This window comes from Emericellopsis cladophorae (genome assembly GCF_022114955.1).
Source record: "Emericellopsis cladophorae strain MUM 19.33 chromosome Unknown NODE_9_length_645218_cov_115_098568, whole genome shotgun sequence".
In the NCBI taxonomy this organism is placed as follows: Eukaryota; Fungi; Ascomycota; class Sordariomycetes; order Hypocreales; family Bionectriaceae; genus Emericellopsis; species Emericellopsis cladophorae.
Window position 1 is genome coordinate 242,027 of NW_026250934.1, and position 16,476 is coordinate 258,502.

At 54.9% G+C, this 16,476-nt stretch overlaps 9 protein-coding genes across 9 annotated transcripts; 5 read left to right on the forward strand and 4 right to left on the reverse strand.

The window, feature by feature from the left end:
- Window positions 1-387: 387 nt before the first annotated feature.
- On the forward strand, window positions 388-1,594 carry J7T54_000644 (uncharacterized protein; the record flags this gene model as incomplete). Its single annotated transcript, XM_051504486.1, has 2 exons — window positions 388-929; window positions 988-1,594. The coding sequence occupies 2 exons, from the start codon at window positions 388-390 to the stop codon at window positions 1,592-1,594; spliced, it is 1,149 nt and encodes a 382-aa protein (XP_051363998.1).
- A 290-nt stretch (window positions 1,595-1,884) lies between these two features.
- On the reverse strand, window positions 1,885-3,196 carry J7T54_000645 (uncharacterized protein; the record flags this gene model as incomplete). Its single annotated transcript, XM_051504487.1, has 2 exons — window positions 1,885-2,954; window positions 3,022-3,196. The coding sequence occupies 2 exons, from the start codon at window positions 3,194-3,196 to the stop codon at window positions 1,885-1,887; spliced, it is 1,245 nt and encodes a 414-aa protein (XP_051363999.1).
- A 37-nt stretch (window positions 3,197-3,233) lies between these two features.
- J7T54_000646 (uncharacterized protein) lies at window positions 3,234-4,255 on the reverse strand (the record flags this gene model as incomplete). Its single annotated transcript, XM_051504488.1, has 2 exons — window positions 3,234-4,003; window positions 4,231-4,255. The coding sequence occupies 2 exons, from the start codon at window positions 4,253-4,255 to the stop codon at window positions 3,234-3,236; spliced, it is 795 nt and encodes a 264-aa protein (XP_051364000.1).
- Window positions 4,256-5,546: 1,291 nt separating this feature from the next.
- On the forward strand, window positions 5,547-6,939 carry J7T54_000647 (NAD(P)H-dependent D-xylose reductase-like protein; the record flags this gene model as incomplete). The annotated part of the gene is made up of 3 exons (XM_051504489.1): window positions 5,547-5,691; window positions 6,061-6,851; window positions 6,904-6,939. The coding sequence occupies 3 exons, from the start codon at window positions 5,547-5,549 to the stop codon at window positions 6,937-6,939; spliced, it is 972 nt and encodes a 323-aa protein (XP_051364001.1).
- A 219-nt stretch (window positions 6,940-7,158) lies between these two features.
- On the reverse strand, window positions 7,159-8,394 carry J7T54_000648 (Protein phosphatase 1 regulatory subunit-like protein; the record flags this gene model as incomplete). Its single annotated transcript, XM_051504490.1, has 3 exons — window positions 7,159-7,178; window positions 7,242-8,120; window positions 8,178-8,394. The coding sequence occupies 3 exons, from the start codon at window positions 8,392-8,394 to the stop codon at window positions 7,159-7,161; spliced, it is 1,116 nt and encodes a 371-aa protein (XP_051364002.1).
- Window positions 8,395-9,087: 693 nt separating this feature from the next.
- On the forward strand, window positions 9,088-10,016 carry J7T54_000649 (uncharacterized protein; the record flags this gene model as incomplete). The annotated part of the gene is made up of 3 exons (XM_051504491.1): window positions 9,088-9,271; window positions 9,325-9,527; window positions 9,579-10,016. 3 exons carry the CDS (start codon window positions 9,088-9,090, stop codon window positions 10,014-10,016), a joined length of 825 nt encoding a protein of 274 aa, XP_051364003.1.
- A 1,314-nt stretch (window positions 10,017-11,330) lies between these two features.
- Window positions 11,331-12,186, forward strand: J7T54_000650 (uncharacterized protein; the record flags this gene model as incomplete). Its single annotated transcript, XM_051504492.1, has 4 exons — window positions 11,331-11,356; window positions 11,416-11,819; window positions 11,870-12,101; window positions 12,156-12,186. 4 exons carry the CDS (start codon window positions 11,331-11,333, stop codon window positions 12,184-12,186), a joined length of 693 nt encoding a protein of 230 aa, XP_051364004.1.
- Window positions 12,187-13,324: 1,138 nt separating this feature from the next.
- Window positions 13,325-14,911, reverse strand: J7T54_000651 (Protein CSN12; the record flags this gene model as incomplete). Its single annotated transcript, XM_051504493.1, has 4 exons — window positions 13,325-13,780; window positions 14,001-14,232; window positions 14,285-14,574; window positions 14,627-14,911. 4 exons carry the CDS (start codon window positions 14,909-14,911, stop codon window positions 13,325-13,327), a joined length of 1,263 nt encoding a protein of 420 aa, XP_051364005.1.
- Window positions 14,912-15,442: 531 nt separating this feature from the next.
- J7T54_000652 (60S ribosomal protein L20-B-like protein) lies at window positions 15,443-16,436 on the forward strand (the record flags this gene model as incomplete). Its single annotated transcript, XM_051504494.1, has 4 exons — window positions 15,443-15,446; window positions 15,794-15,978; window positions 16,042-16,218; window positions 16,278-16,436. The coding sequence occupies 4 exons, from the start codon at window positions 15,443-15,445 to the stop codon at window positions 16,434-16,436; spliced, it is 525 nt and encodes a 174-aa protein (XP_051364006.1).
- Window positions 16,437-16,476: the final 40 nt, after the last annotated feature.

The window sequence follows — 16,476 nt, forward strand, 5'->3', positions numbered from 1 at the left end:
CCAAGGGATTGACCGTCGCGGCGCACATATGCGTGCTCAATACTATCAAATACATTTGAGCCTCCAATCCAGCGACTGTCTCAAAAGGTGTAGGCACAGGTGCACTATAGCGAGGCTCAGACATACAGAGGAGCCGCCACCCCTTGTCTCGCCCTGCCTCGCCGGGGAGAAAAGCTACTGCAGGAGAAGGGCTGCTTCGTCAAGGGGCAGAAAAATCCGGCAAAGGGGAATTTCTAAATGGGATTATAAAGAGCATCAGAAAGAACAAGCGCTGTCTGGAGGCAGACTGTTGCCGATTCTTCACATCTGCTACCTGCTTCCTACTAACAACCAAGTTGTTTCGCTGCGAGGAAAAGGAGACGTGCGCGACCGACCAGAGAGATCATCATGTCACCACCCAGACCCTCGCCGTTGCGGGAAGCACACGATGGCTCCTCATCGCAGCGCAGCGACAGCCTGCGCTCCTCCCTGTCGGCCTCCTCCCTCTATCAACCCATGATGCCCCCCATAGCCGAGCACGAGACACACCACAGCAACCGCTACTCTCAGGTCTACAACCGGAACATCATATGGCCACAGCCAGGCACCCCTCTCCGCGTACCGAGAAAGTCGCCTCGAAGAGCGCTGGCGAGGAGTCAGGCCATGTCGGCGGCCGCGGCCGCGAGAGCAGCCCAGGGATCAATAGGGGAGAAGGATGGCAACTGCATACCACCTCCGCCGTACGGTAATACCTCCCCACCAAGATACGGCGAAGATACCAAGGGGGGCCCTGCAGCTGGACCGGCTGGCGAGGAGAGGAGTGGCTGGAGGGAGAGACAGTGGTTCGGCCGGCGAAGGACAAGATGGTGTCTCTGTGGACTGTTGATCGTGGTACTTCTTGGGCTGATTGTCGGCTTATCCGTCGGGCTCACCTTGGGCCGGAAGAATGGGTATGCTCCCCGCCCTGGAGCAGGCAATACACTTGATACTGACACTTCGCTTCCCTAGGGGCGGCAGCTCAAAGAGCGACGGATCTACCCCAGAGCCATCGAAACCAGTGTTCCCCGAGGGATCGTACTCCTTTGAGACCACACTCCAGCGCCAGGCGACGTCCTGCACATCTCGCGAGTCGACGTGGCGATGCTACCCGTACAAATCCGGGTCGAACGCCACCTTTTTCTGGATCCTGTCGACCTCAGAGAACAACGATCTTGTGGTCACGTCTTCCGAGAACCCCTTTGCGCCCAGGTTCGCCAATCTGACGACCAAGATGGAGGACAAGGGGTCCGCCAACGAGAGGGTCACCTTTGAGTTTGACATGGAGAGGACAGTCGTGCCCAGCGACGCCCTCACCTCGGAGAACCGCGCGGCGAAGTGCACGTTTCCCGATACGAAATTCCAGGCCACGCTGTGGACGCGACGAGGCGTGACGGGGAATCCGGACGCCCAGGCCAGCGACAAGTTCAACGCGTGGCCAGGTGATGTCGAGATCACGCAGACGAAGAAGGCGGTGCTGGGCCAACCCGAGTGCGTGGACGACAATGGCGTCCAGATTGCCGATGTGCAAGCAGGCAGTGGAGATTGCGTGTGTGACTATGCGAACTTTGAGCTTTGAGGAGGAGGAAAGTGTTGGTGCGCGTGTGCTTGACTTGGGACTGGATATTGGAACGACGTGATACCACGGAGGGACGGCAGGGATAATCTTCGTTTTCAAGCAAGCGGGCAGTAAATAGTATACGCTAATTAGCAGTTCTAATGCGATAAGAATGGTAAATACACGATAGCCACAGGCACTTGCTTGCTCGAAGTGGAGCAAGGCCAGCTCAACAACCATCTACGATTTGGTCTAGGGCGGTCATATTGTCGGCATCTCTTTTGTACTTACGCAATCTCACTTGAGACGTTTTACTGAGGTAGCCTGGGGCGACATCTCACGAGAGGACGCCTTGCAGCCTTCATGTTATACTGGACACCCTTTCGAGGCTCGAGATGGCGGCGAGCCCTCTTGTGGCGGTGTCCGTCCTGGGCCTCGTCTGTTGCCGAGACGCCGCCGGTGTCCATGGTATTCTTACGCTTGACACCACACACGGTGAAGACGTCTTTCATGGTGACGTCTTCATCTTCGCGTTTGCCATCGTTCTCACCGTCGCGGCTGCTGGGCTTTTGCGTCAGTTCAGTTTCGCACTGTCTCTTGGCGTCCTTGGTGTCATCCTCGTCATTGGGGTCGTCGTCCTCGTCCGGGCTGTCATCTTCACTGTCGTCATCATCACTACTGCTATCGAGACCAGTATCAGCATCATGAGACCCCCCCATGGGTTCCTTGATGCGCATCCAGAACGTATCGGTCTCGTGGGTCATTTTCATAGCCCCCTGGCGCTCGAACAGGGCTACCCGGGGCAGCAAGTCGGCCGGCGCGGGACGGTTACGCGGATCCTCAGAGAGACAGGCGATGATGAGCCAGCGCAGGTTGGGGCAAACTTCCGCATAGGCCGGGTCGGCTAGTCGCCAGCCGTATGTTGGCCAAGTCATCCGGGCGGCGTTGGGACAAGACTCGCGCAGCTCTTCTTGGCTCCAAAGGTCCCGGGGCACCTTGGGCGCGAACGGATGCGTGTGAACGTAGCCGGTGATGGCCATCTCGAGCATCTTGGCGATGATGAACGTGTTGCTCCAGAAGCCGTACCTACCAGCGATCTGAGTCTTTGTTCCTGAAGCAACCGAGTCCTTGTCGTTCAAATCGGCACCGGCATAGCGCGCTGGGAACACGTCCGCTTCAGGGTATGGTTGCTCGTCCCATTCTCGAACAATCTGCTCGGGGAGATGGCGACCAGGCTTGAGTGGCCGGCGCATCGACATGTAGCCAGGAGCCAGCATGCAGGTATACTCAACATCCATATCATAGCTCCAGCCGCCAAAGTCGTGGAGCTTAAATCGTATCGATGGCTTGCCCTCGGAATCTATTGCATCGGTTGCCAGGACTGTGCACGTTGGTCAGTACCACATTCCATTTGCTGTGTCAGCACGTTGGGTTTCTATTGCACTTACTGTTGTTCTCCTCCAAATCAAAATGGACGTCGTTCGCAGGCTTGAGCTGCTTCAGACAACCTCGGAGCCATGCATGTCTCGGACGACGCAGAAGCTCTTCCCTGTACATCTCGGCGAGGGTGGTTTTCCACTTGGCGAGACATCCGCGGTGGAGAGCCACTTCGCTGACGCCCATTGCCACTGCGTTTATCAGGTCAGCTCAAGAATCAACTTCACCAAAAAGGGGTGGAGGGAAACTTGCAGTCTCTGAGAAGCTGCCACAGAGCGGCATTGGGCCAGGTCAGCTTCAGCTCGGCAGCCTTGCCCAGGATAGCCTTGAGCGAACCGCGCGTCATGAACTCGAGGGGCAGAGCACCGAGTTGGTCAAACTCGACAACCTCGCCGGGGAACAGCTTCGCCCCAGAAGGATGGATGACCGTATGCCGATCTGCTACCAGGTAAGGATTGTAATGCTGCACGATGCACTCGGCGCGGGCATACCTGTCGTGCCAATCGCGCTCCTGCCTCACTTTTTTCGTTGTTTCGGCGGGACCGGAATCCCCTGTCATGATCTTTATTACAAAGAACTCCTTTGTCCCATCCTCGTACAGAGCCTGCCACAAGGTAGCCGCGCCGTTGCCTCCCCATGCGAGGGCCTTGACCCATTGCAGGCGGAAGCCAAAGAAATTGAATAGGTGGAGGTTTGTCCTCCGGACAAGCTTGTGTTCCGGGACATTGCAGGTCGTCGGTCTGACGACCGTGGCCATGATATTGTTAGTCCTGGCGCCTAGTCTGTGTTTGGCCTGCCTGCTGGTGTCAGCGGGATAGATGCCACGCTGGAAGGAGCAGTAGTCCCAGACGTATTCGATGCGGCTGAAAAAGTTCGACGGCATGTCGAGAATTTCCCCCAGAGTGTCTCGGTAGCTGCGGTGCCATAGGGTGACGGTTGGATCCCCGCGCACCATGGCGCAGAAGAGCGTGTGCCTGTTGCGTATCCTCATGTCTGGAAGTGGGACATTGGGGCGGTCTTGCAGAACCAGCTCTGGCCAGCCATATGGGGTTTTCGATACATTTGTCGCCATGGTAAATAAACAGTCTCGTAATTGCTTTCGGTGTCGGTTGGAAGAAAACGGGCAAGGTGATGATGGCTTTAAGCGCGTGAGGTGATTTGACCCCGAACCCACGACGGTTTATAGACTCGAGATGCTCGTGGCTGACAGGCGTGCGAACCTTTGGGACAAAGCGCGTCGTTCATGGTTGCTAGGCCGGTGTTGTGTTCAACTCAAAACAAGCACAAAGCCTCATGGACCATGGTACCAAGTGCAAAGCCCTGGGCCTCCATTGTTGACGCCCCGAATTGCCAGAGTCGTCTTGTTGTCCCACGACACAATTGTCGCCCATGGATGAGTACTTGTCGTGCGGGACTGAGCGACAATGGAGGTCAAGCTGGTCAACAAGTAGTCATCTCGACATGATCATGGGCATTGATGCCCATCTTTGTCGCCCATCGCAGCGCGGGTTGCCTTGTCCACGTCTCGGTCAGTCTTTGTCCATGACAATGCACAAGCCGAAGCAAGAAAGATCTCTGTTCGTCATAGCCTAGTCGGTTGGAGTAGTACTTTATCCACCGGCTCTCTCTTCGCGGCGACTTCGCGTTTGGAGAGCCTGCGGGTGTAATTAATTAACTAGTGTCGGGGATTCGGGGAAATCGAATTGCATTCAGGCTAAATAGCAGCTCGACACGAGTTTTGCTGCTCGCCCAAGATTTCCCTTTTGAACTTGGAAGACTTGAAGTTTTGAACCCTGAGCGACCATTTCATGTCGACGCAGTACCGTTGTGGCCCTGATTGGTGGGCTTGCAATCGCTTCATCATGTCTGGTCTTTGGAGACTTCGACACAAGCAAAGATCGTTCCGTCGAGTCATGGCGAGGCGCGTGCGAGCTCATCAATATCCGCGCAAATAGCCGGTTAGGAATAATTACCGGGGCCGCCCACCCTTTTCCAAAGCCGCAATCCGCATTATCCACTACATGCGCCTTGGGGACCGTAGAGTATAGCCATGCCAATCAGGACGTGGCTTTCCATAGTCGCTCCACTGGCACGTTCGCGTGGACTTGACAGCTAGTGGAATGCGTACGTATACGAACATACCTATGTACATTACGCGCGCAGCATGGTGATGCGCATTGCGAGACGCCACGGTTGGATGCGCTTCTCACGACAGCGGGACCTGGACGTGAGAGGTACGCGTGGTCAGGTAGCGTGCGCTATCGTTCAAGACGGACGACTCGTTGTGCTGGCGAAGAGTCCAAGACAGCAAGTACTTAGGGTTCAGACACCCTCATCGTCCCATGCCCTTGATCTGTTCCCTTTTTCTTATACTACTACTCCCCCCTCGTCCATGTTCCAGTCTCCCTCCGCGCGTCTCCTCTCTCTCGCAACACCACGTCTCTCCTGTCGCGCTGTCCTACGTCCTGCTAGCAGATACCTGCCCAGTATCCAGCCTCTACATCCAATTCGAAGCGCCTTTCGCACTCTCGCCACAATGCCTTCGCCTACCGTTAAGCTCAACAGCGGCCATGAGATGCCCCTTGTGGGCTTCGGTCTCTGGAAGGTCGACAACGCTACTTGCGCCGACACTGTCTACAATGCCATCAAGGCTGGCTACCGTCTGTTTGATGGCGCTTGCGGTGAGTCTGACCCGTTCTTTCCTGTTTGCACCTCCTCAGACGACAAATTGCGCCGGCGCAACGCAATTGTGGACGTCACGATGGTTCGTGGTTGTCTGTGGTGGTGGTGGTGGCATAAGCTTTGCTGCCCCGCCCCCCGCTATCCGCCTGAATTGAAAGAAAGAACCCTGCAGCCTGCCCCTCATTGCGCCGTGCCTCGCCCCTCCTCCTGCGTCGCACAGCTTCGTCGGCATTGTATTGTCCCGAGCGATACTCCCCGGGTAAAGCCTCTTGGCGGATCGTCGACACGCAGCAGTGCTACGATACACGCGCCACCAAGACTATGACTGCATAGATGAGAACCTTGGCTGACTCTGTTTCGCCCTCCAGATTACGGCAACGAGAAGGAGTGCGGTGATGGCGTCGCCCGCGCCATCAAGGATGGCCTCGTGAAGCGCGAGGACCTCTTCATCGTTTCCAAGCTGTGGCAGACCTTCCACGACCAGGACAAGGTCGAGCCCATCACCCGCCGCCAGCTCGCCGACTGGCAGGTCGACTACTTTGATCTCTTCCTCATCCACTTCCCCGTCGCCCTCGAGTACGTCGACCCCAGCGTCCGCTACCCCCCCGGCTGGCACTATGATGGCAAGAGTGAGATCCGCTGGAGCAAGGCCACCAACCAGGAGACCTGGGGCGCCATGGAGGGCCTCGTCGAGAAAGGTCTCGCCAAGAGCATCGGCGTCTCCAACTACCAGGCTCAGACCCTCTACGACACCTTCAAGTACGCCAAGATCCGCCCGGCCACTCTCCAGGTCGAGCTGCACCCCTACCTCCAGCAGACCGAGCTCGTCCGCCTGGCCAAGGCCGAGGGCATCGTGGTGACTGCCTACTCCTCCTTTGGTCCCACCGGCTTCATCGAGCTCGACATGGATCGCGCCAAGGGCGCCGCCCCCCTCATGGAGCATGAGGCCATCAAGGCCATGGCCTCCAAGCACAACAAGACCCCCGCCCAGGTCCTCCTGCGCTGGGCCACCCAGCGCGGCATCGCGGTCATCCCCAAGACCTCGCGCCCCGCTGTCATGGAGCAGAACCTGAACCACACAGACTTCAACCTCGACCAGGAGGAGATCGACCGTATCGCCAAGATGGACCTGAACCTCAAGTTCAACCAGCCCACAAACGTAAGTCGCTCACCAGCCCTCAGCTGCCATGTCCATGCTGACGTTACTTTAGTACTTCCCTACCGAGAAGCTCTGGATCTTCGGTTAAGTACGCGTGAAGGCAATATTGAGAAGAAATATGACGGGCGCATATTTGTAAATGTCAAAACAGGTATAGCCCGAATTCTTGCTCAAATGCAAATCAGTCAAATCACAAATTTTGCCCTCGTAGCCAGTGATGTGCTTGCTCTCTCGAGACGCAAGCGGCTGGTTTTTGCATGTTACAGCCATAGTCTCCCAAACGCCTTGCTTTGCGTGAATTCATATCCTATGGGACCTTGACATACGCTATACCCGACGTTAGCTCCTGTTTGCTTTGAAAGATGTGATGATCAAGGGCAAAGGACTTACTAGCATCGATCTGGCTCACCTGCGGCAGAGCTAACCTGACTTTGTTCCGGTACAGTGCTGGCGCACGAAGCTGCAGAGGGTTTCCCTCGAAATAGACAGTCGTCAAGGCCTCCTTGTCCTTGAGTTGCCTCTCCACATCGTTGAAATCTATAATAAGATTGTAGCTGGCCCAGATTTCCTCAATCTTTTTCAACGGACCCAATCCTTGGAGCTTTGAGATTTTGTTGTGAGAAATGTCCAGCACCTTTAGATTGATGTTGGACTCGATACCAGCTAGTGAGTCGAGCATGTTGTGGGACATGTACAGCTCCTCGAGGGTGGGAACATCCTTGAGAGGCGACAAGTCGGTGATGCGGTTCGATTGGATGCTGAGCAGTCGTAGTTTCGGTAGACCGCCCAGTCCGGTGAGGTCGGTGATCTTGTTTTTGGCCAGCCACAGCTCCTCGAGCGCCTGCAAGGACTCGAGGTTCTTGATTTCGCGGATTCTATTCGACCCGAGCTCCAAAGAGGTCAGTTTCGTCAAAGTTTCCAAGTTCTCAATCTTGCTGATCTTGTTCGCGACAAGAAATAGCTCTTTCATCTCGGTCATGTGGCTGATGTTCTTGATGTGCTTGATCTTGTTGAAGCTCAGATCGAGGCACTTGATCTTCGTGAGTCCGTCAAGACCGCGCATGTGGTTGATGAGGTTGTCGTAAAAGTCGACGTCTTCGAGCGTCGCGGCGAGGGATTCCAAGCCCTCGATTTCTTGGATCCTGTTCTGGCGGAGGCAGATTCGCACAACGCTCTTGAAGCGCTCGAGCTTCAACGCACCCATGGAGCCGATGCGCGAGTGGATGCACATGATTTCGTCAGTGTCGGCGGGTTCGTCCTTGAGAAGATCTGTGCATCGTTCGTCAGACAGGGCAGGGCTCCTTTGGGGAGCACATGCTTGCTCACCTTGGTCCGCAGGGATTTCCTCGCCCTCCAACACATTCTCCTCGTCCGAGTATTCAGGATCTGATAGGGCCTCCGGGTTCGAAAGAAGCGCTGACTTGGGAATGCGAAGCTTGCCGTCCCAGCCATTCTTGCTGGTCATGCCAGTGTTCTCTTCGTCTTGGTTGTGCCCCTCGGGGACCTCGATGTGGGCGTGCCCGTCATTCTCTGGCGCGGACATGTTGTAGAAGCTGCGTTTGTCGCGCGCAACACAAGAAAAACTTTCGATCGATGCGATGGTCAGGGGATGCGACAACGTAGCTGAAAGTTGATGGATGTTAAGAGTTGGGGAGGACGTATATTTGTAAGGCGAAGAAACAGAGCTGTGGAGGTATTCGCCAACTGCCACCAATAGGTGAGATCAGCAGATGATGACCCGCGGGGCATGCGGCAAGGCACCTTTCGAGCCACCACCACTTAAACTGACAAACAAGCTTCGCCTACAAAGACACCATCATTGCCCGGTACTCTGCCACTCACTGAGTACTACTATCGCAGGCACTTAATCACGCTCTTTCGTCAGCATGCAGTGCGCGGCCCATCCGCAACGACCTATGGGCAGCTCGTGACACGCGCGTTGCAGGTGCAATAAGCACTCTGCAACAGCGCACCCACCGCGGTGTCGATGATCATGCGCACTCTATCGGTCGTTGCCAGAAGAGGCCCGTTTCTAGCCTCTCGCATGCTATCGGTTTCGATTCGACGACCAGAACTATGTACCTACCAATGGCGCACTATGCGCGCTCGGCGACACCTACATCTGCCGGCCGTTCTAGGGCCGCCTCTCATCTTGACCGGCTTGTTCGTGGCGCTGTGGACGTGGAAGTGCATGATGTTGGTTCTATTCCAGAACACAATCATATACAATCCATTCATGCCGCCCAATTCACGTAGCATGCGTATCGAGGACTTTGTGAGGGAGTGTCGAGGGATCGGTTGGCGCGAAGAAAGGATCAAAAGTCTGGATGGTACTGAAATCGCATTGTGCATCAGCGACGAGGTTGCAGGAAGCCAGGTAGATTTGAAGCTACCGCCGGCCTATGTCATGTACTTTCAGGGTAGGGACACCCTCAACGGCGTATAGAGCCCTTGGTGCTGATCAATCTCATAGGGAACGCATCTTCTCTACCGCCGCGGCTGCCCGACCTCTCCGCAGTTCTACACCGGCTGCGTGACATCGATCCGAAGACACGCTACGTCGTTGTCTGCCTGAGCTACCGCGGTTACTGGACCTCGCACGATCGAGCCTCCGAGAAAGGAATTAACATGGATGCGGAGGCTGGCATTCGCTGGATTTCGAGACACAGCCAGCATGTAAGCGCGGTGGACGAATCGAAGCCACCAGCATTGATACTATATGGGCAGAGCATTGGGTGTGGCTTCGCAACCAAACTGGCTGCGACAACAAAGGCGATGAAGGTGGACGGTTTGGTGCTGGAAACACCATTCACTTCCACTCGCGACATGTTGAAAGCGCTCTATCCGCAAAAGTGGCTGCCGTATCAATACTTGTGGCCATTTCTGCGGAATTTCATGGACAGCTGGACCAATTTGGGCATCATCCGCGAGCGGGCCTCTGGGGCGCAACAACCTGGGATCTACATGGTCGAGGCAGGCAAGGACGAGCTTGTGCCCTGCAAACTTGGACAACGTCTCTTTGAACGTTGCCAAGATCTCGGGCTCCCCGTCGAGAGGTCAAAGATTCGATCGGCTCTTCACAATGAAGTCATTGTGAGACCTCAAGGCAAGCAAGCCATTGCGCAGTCCATCGCGTCAGCCGTCGGAAGAGCACGACAAACGTGACCTTGGACATGGGAGCCATGTCTAAAGTGGGCGGGTGCAACATTCGAGCCGGCACACAACGTTATCAGTTGACAGTCACCGTGATATTCCTGCCTCGCCAGTATGGCAGTATCAGGCATCAAGTGAAGGGAGCAGTGTGAAGATCGGCAGACCGTGAGACGGGTGCTGGGGCTGGCTTCCAATTGCGTCGTGGTGCCTTGCGCCAATGAATAAATAGGCTATCGTCATTTTGAATGAACTAAAGCCTGGTCCGCACCCTTGCCCTTTTGGTTCGCTAGGTGGGCGCCCGGACGAGGGCCCGAGCACAGCTCACGACCATCGTGCGTTCTTGTTTACCCCAACCAAAGATATTGACCTTGTCGTGGGCTTGCTTGGAGCTGCGAGGCGTTGAATTGGTACTCAACTAGTCAACAAAAGCTCGCAATCGCGAGACTCTCTTATACCTTTGTCCTAAGACTGCTGAACCTTTGAAGCATTGCCGACCGAAACCCCAGGCTCATCGTGCATGCACGCCGTCCAGTCCTTGGTGGAGCACGTCACACAGCCCCTTGGTCCTCGGACGACAACTCATACGCAAGCTCTAAAACCCCTGCACTGCTTTTTCCAGGCTCTGACTCGACGCTTGGGCAACCCCTAACCAGGGTTTTTATTAAGCTTGTACCGGGTGGTTGCCTACTGCACCTTTTAGGCGGCAAACGACGTTTCGTGACTTTGGAGCACCCATCACGTGCATTGGCGACAAGGTCGCGCTACTCCTGCGACCCCTCCACCCCCCCGACGCGACCAGTAGGAAGGAAACGCGTCGTGGGACGTACGTTATCACCACCCTCAACCGTTGCCTCACTTGGCCTGCGCCGGCCAGGCTCACCTGGCGGCGCTGATTTCCGCCTGGCCGGCTGCGTTTGCGTGGCAATCGTATAAGTATGGCCTCTGCACCGCATGCTGCGAGACTCAGGTCTGCTGTTCCCTCGACCATTCACGTTGGGTGCCTGATGCCTAAGGTAAGTCGTCGACCAAGCCCGCAAACATTTACGACAAACGAATCTTTGTTTCTTATTTGATTTAACGGGGTGTCATTTCTTGCAACGTTTTCTGGACACACAAAACCACCTCGATTTCGCATTCCAGTCCTCACGACCGTCCATGCCCATCATGTTCACAAGCAGCCGACAATTTAAGACATCGAGCAAGAGCTTTTCAAAAGGTCACAGCAAAGCCAACAAGTCTAGCTCATCATTCAGCAAAGACAGTGGAGTCCAGAAAAGGCGCCATGAGTCTTCCCGATCGCGTCGGCCTGGCACGGCTTCCACGTCAATGACCGCTGATACCATTATGAGCAAGTACGTACTACTACATAGCCGGTCGTGTGGCCTCCACGAACCACACTAAAACTCAAAAGCACCTCTACAATCATCACTCTTGTCGTTGGCGCAGAGCAGCGCCTCTTCGCCGCTCACGAAGACGTTCTACGATCGAGTTCCTTCTTCGCCAATGCCCTTCGAAATGGATACATGGATCCCACAACCAAGAGAATCGCTCTTCCCGATGAGGAACCCGAGATCTTCAGCTCCGTCTTGGAGTTTCTGTACAAGGGCGACTACTTCCCTCGCCTTGTTCACAACAAGCGAAGGAACTCATATGAACTGGAGCCCACACCCGAAGAAGATAGTGCTGCCGCCGAGAGCACCGTCTACCACCGGAACGTAGAGGGCGATCTCCTCAAAGATACTGTCATCTACTGTGCCGCGGAGCGGTACGGCCTCACTGAACTCAAGAAGATTGCTCTTCGCAAGCAAGGTCTTCGTACGTACACTCCATTCCGAACGCCACGCATGACTAGCTAATACCATCAGAATCTGGCATCCAGTGCAGCACCATTCTTGCCTCGGCCCGCTATGCCTACGCCAACACGCCCGACAGCGACTCCAAGCTTCGCGCGCACTACCTCGCTCTCATCATCCGCTCCCGTTCGACCTTCAAGCGCAGCGGCACAATGCAGTTGGAAATGTACAACGGTGGCTCACAGCTCTTCTTCGACCTCTTTGTGGCGCTGAGCAACCACGTTGACGATATCTCTTCTGCCTCGTAAGTCATTCTCACCTGTTCATACCAAAGACGTGTCTTGCTCACGAGATGTAGCGGGACGCCTCGCTCCAACCGCTTTATCTGATGCTCTACGATAATGTTATGAGCCGAAGCATAATGTTAATCATATCTCATTTGTACTTTTCATTTGTCGTGTACGCCTCGGGTTTCTCAACTGCCGCATGGGGCAATGGCGTTCAAGGACGGTCCTCTCTTTCTCTTTTTCTTCATTCACAGCGGTCACTCGTGTACAAATATTAGGGGCAGGGTTTCAATTGGCATATTGACGGTGTTCCGGTATCTCACATTTGTCGCTTCACGACACGGCGGCAGCAACAGGGCCGTCCAGCTGGTAAGAAAGCAGCACAGTACTAGATTGAAAGCCACATGCACGTCGGCAGGGGGTCGTGGTTGTATCATCACTTACTAAATTGTACACAAGGGCTTTGGTAGTCCTTTTGACTCGTAACAAAAAAAAGAATAGCAAGACTTGCAGTGTTTGAGCCTCGAAGTGAACATGTCTGTCCGAAGTGGTTGCATGGCATCCGCACTACAGCCGCACGGACCTATGCAGCGTGAAACAGGAAAGTTCTGGGTTGCTTTTTGCGAGCCGGAATGTACTCCCCGGGGCCGCCCAATTCACAGGCATGGACTGTGACTCACGCTGGAGTGGTGTCGGGGACACTCATAGATGTGAATCCGTGTGAGTGGGCGCACGAGCGCACAGGACCCGGTCAGACGGACGGAAAATGACATGGTCTGGAATAGTGGGACCATGAAAGTAACATTGTTCACTCAAACTGAGTTGCAGTTTGCCGGCATTGCATGTAGGCTCGTGGATAAGCACACATAAGCTGATTCCAGACACATAAGCTGATTCCAGCTGGTTCCCAAAGAGTTTCCATACTCGGCGAATGGAGCAGTAAAGCAAGTATCAAATGATGAAACCTCGGTACCTCATGCCAACCAAAGTATTGTGGCTGTTCACCTCGTTGCACTCGCCCGAGCCCCTAGTAAGTATCGCTGGCTCTCGGAACCATCATCCGAAGTGACCATCGCCTCGTGATTCTCGATCGTACACATTTGCCGAACGCAACTTCACACCCCCGTGCCCGGAAAAGCACCCTTCTTGGACAACACCATCATTCCCCGCTCCCGCGCGATGTAGCCTTTCATCAAACCCTGCAAGGAGGTCAGTACTCAACAAAGAGAATAAAGTCGGGCTATGCAAAGTGCGCAGCATTGCAAGGCAAGGGCATCCTTGTTTTGAGACAGTCCAAGGCTCCCGAGGCTGCGCACGTAGTGAGTCGTGAAGAGATGCGACTTGCCTTGTAGATTTGGTTGGCCAGAAAGCACTCCACCTCATCTGGATCCGTTGTCTGGGCGCCACTGCCCATACTTATGGCGGCCTGGAACTCATCCAGAGGTATGCGCGTGCGGCGCTGAGGAGGCGCACTGGCGTCCGCAGACTCCTCGAACCCGCCGGCGATGAACACTTTCCGGAGTAGGTTGCGCATGGCGACATCACGCCCACGCTCTAGTGTGAGGTAGATACGATGCCGCACGAACTCTTCCTCTCCTTTTTGTAGCTCCTGGTCAAAGCTGCGCAAGTCACCTTGTCGAATGTATCGGGTCAAGGGGCCAAAGAGCTTTTGCAGTCTAGGAAAGGGGGCCAGCAGCTGTTGGCTTGGCAGCATGTGGCTCGTCAACAGCCGGCATGGTATAAGATACATAAGAATGCATCTAAGAGGTCAGCTTTGTTCAACGAGCTACTCCTGACGTCAACGTACTCGAGATTCTCCTTCGCTTCATGCGCGCACATTTGCCACGCTTCCGTCAATCGTTCCTCGGCCCGCATATCATTCAGTAAGAATAGCCTGACGCTTTCGGTATACTCACATTTGCGTAGTTCTCTTCTAGAAAGAACAGGACACCTTCGTAGTACCTAAAGGTAACCCTTTGGGACTTGGGGAATGACGCCAGCGGCGGCAGGTCGCCTCGTTGCTCGTAAGCCGCCAGACTTGTGAGGATGGTTTTGGACATGGAAGCCGATCCAAGCTTGAAATATGTCTTGAAGAGAAGGTTGACGACAAAGTAGATTCCCCACTTGCGAGATTCCTCGAGGGGCGCACTGACAGCCATTAGCCAATGTCGTTTTTGAGCGTGCGTGTACATTTGCTCACCGATCCGTGAGACATAAGCTAAAGATGCGCTTGAGGTGCTGCTCTGCATCGCGCAATTGTGATTGTTTCTCTGCGTCTGGGTCAAAGTCATCTCCGATGAGCATGAAGCCCTGGTGAGCAGGAGTCCGGCGTTTGGGCTCTGCATCGGCCTTGATGGCGAAAAGCCGAAGATATTTGCCCACCATGTAGAGGCTTGGTATCGTCCAAGCCTCGAACCCAAAGTTGTTGTAGCCGCGAACAAGCATTGAGGTCAGATCCTTCCATGCCTCATACACTTTGTTCCAAGAACTCTGCGGCATGGTCAGTGTCAACATTTCCATGCAAGGGTTCAGCGACGCATACTTTGCCATGTTCGCCTGCAAGAATCTCTTCAATTGCCTTCCAGTATGCAGCATACACTTCAACCCAGCCCGTCAACGCATCTTGACTCAGCTTGCCGCGATGTGACACGCTCGTCTTGATGTAATGTTTAATGTCACCTTTCACACTGTGGGAATTCGTCGACTGCGAGACGCGGATCAGTCTGTGGGGTTTGTTTGTAGGTGGTACTGGAGAGAGAGTCTGTGCAAGCTCATAGCCGTTACGTGCCTGGCGGGCCTTTGCGAAATCCTCAAACAGCTCGTTCATGACGAGACGTTCTCGCCGAGGCGGGGTCTGTTTTTACTGCAGATTGGTGGCTGTAACTGTGGTCGCACAGTGACTTATCTCGGCAATCAAACAAACCAGAGGACCTCAATGAACAGGACTTCACTGTGACAGCAGGCGTGCGTGAGCGTTATACTCCTTTTGTTGACTTTGTCGGAAGGTGCCCCAGAGACGAGAGGTCAGTTCTGATTGGATAAGGGTTGCCTGACTGGTCGCAAGCGCAAGTGCGGGAGTCTGAGTCCGATCTCACCTTACCTTACGGTGAGTATGGCGCACGTGATATCCACAGAGTGGGGCGACACCAGCCCAATCAGAAGTGGGATGCAAGCCCTGCAGTCTTTTCTCGTGCCTTAGCCCTCTCTCAAACGCCGCACACAAAAAATTACGCTGCGACTTCCAACTTCGGCCTATCCATCACCAAATTTCGAGGCAGTTGACGACACACACAGCCGCAACAGTGAGTGATAACCACAACACAATTTGCTCATTCCATGATTACTGACTTTTGCACAGATGGGTAAGTCGTTGTCTTGAGCGATTGCATGTTTTCGAGCACTTGCCGATGAGGAGGACCACCACCACGAGGGGCGATGGAAGGCGACATGGAACGACGAGGGGCTTTAACACCAAGCCGGGCACCTGGGACGATACGGTCGACATTCGAAGACACCGCGGCATTCAGCAGTATCTACTGTGCTGGCTGCTGGTCTCACGGCATCCGAGCGCCCACGACGCATTTCCCGAGCTCGACTCCCATCTTCCGACGCCTGCCCTGCGTTGGCTTGACTCGACTTCGGAACACCCCCAAGCGCTTCGAACATGCATGCATTGTCAGCAACAGCCGCTGACTGTTCTTCTTTACAGGTCGCCTTCAAGAGTATGAGGTTATCGGGCGCCACTTGCCCACCGAGGCCAACCCCGAGCCCTCGCTGTACCGCATGACCATCTTCGCCCCCAACACCACGGTCGCCAAGTCCCGCTTCTGGTACTTTATCCGCGGTCTCAAGAAGGTCAAGAAGGCCACTGGTGAGATTGTCAGCGTCAAGACGGTACGTTATCTTCGGAGAAGGGGAACCACAGGAGAAGCGGATTTTCTGACAGTGGACACACAGCTGCACGAGAAGCACCCCCAGAAGATCAAGAACTTTGGCATTTGGATTCGCTACGACTCGCGCTCCGGTACCCACAACATGTACCGCGAGTACCGCGAGATGAGCCGCGCGGACGCTGTCGAGACCCTGTACTCCGACATGGCCGCCCGCCACCGCGCCCGCTTCAGGTCCATCCACGTACGTTTGTCGACAACATGTTCTCGTGCCTTGCATCAGCTTGCTAACAGACTCTGCAGATCCTCCGCGTTGTCGAGCTCGAGAAGACCGAGGACATCAAGCGCCCCTACATCCGCCAACTTGTTGCCAAGGACCTCAAGTTCCCTCTCCCCCACCGTGTTCCCAAGCTGGACGCCAAGAAGGTGTTCAGTGCCAAGCGTCCTTCGACCTTCGCTTAGACTGTTGTTGCTTTTGGTATGGCGGAACGGTTGGGCTGGC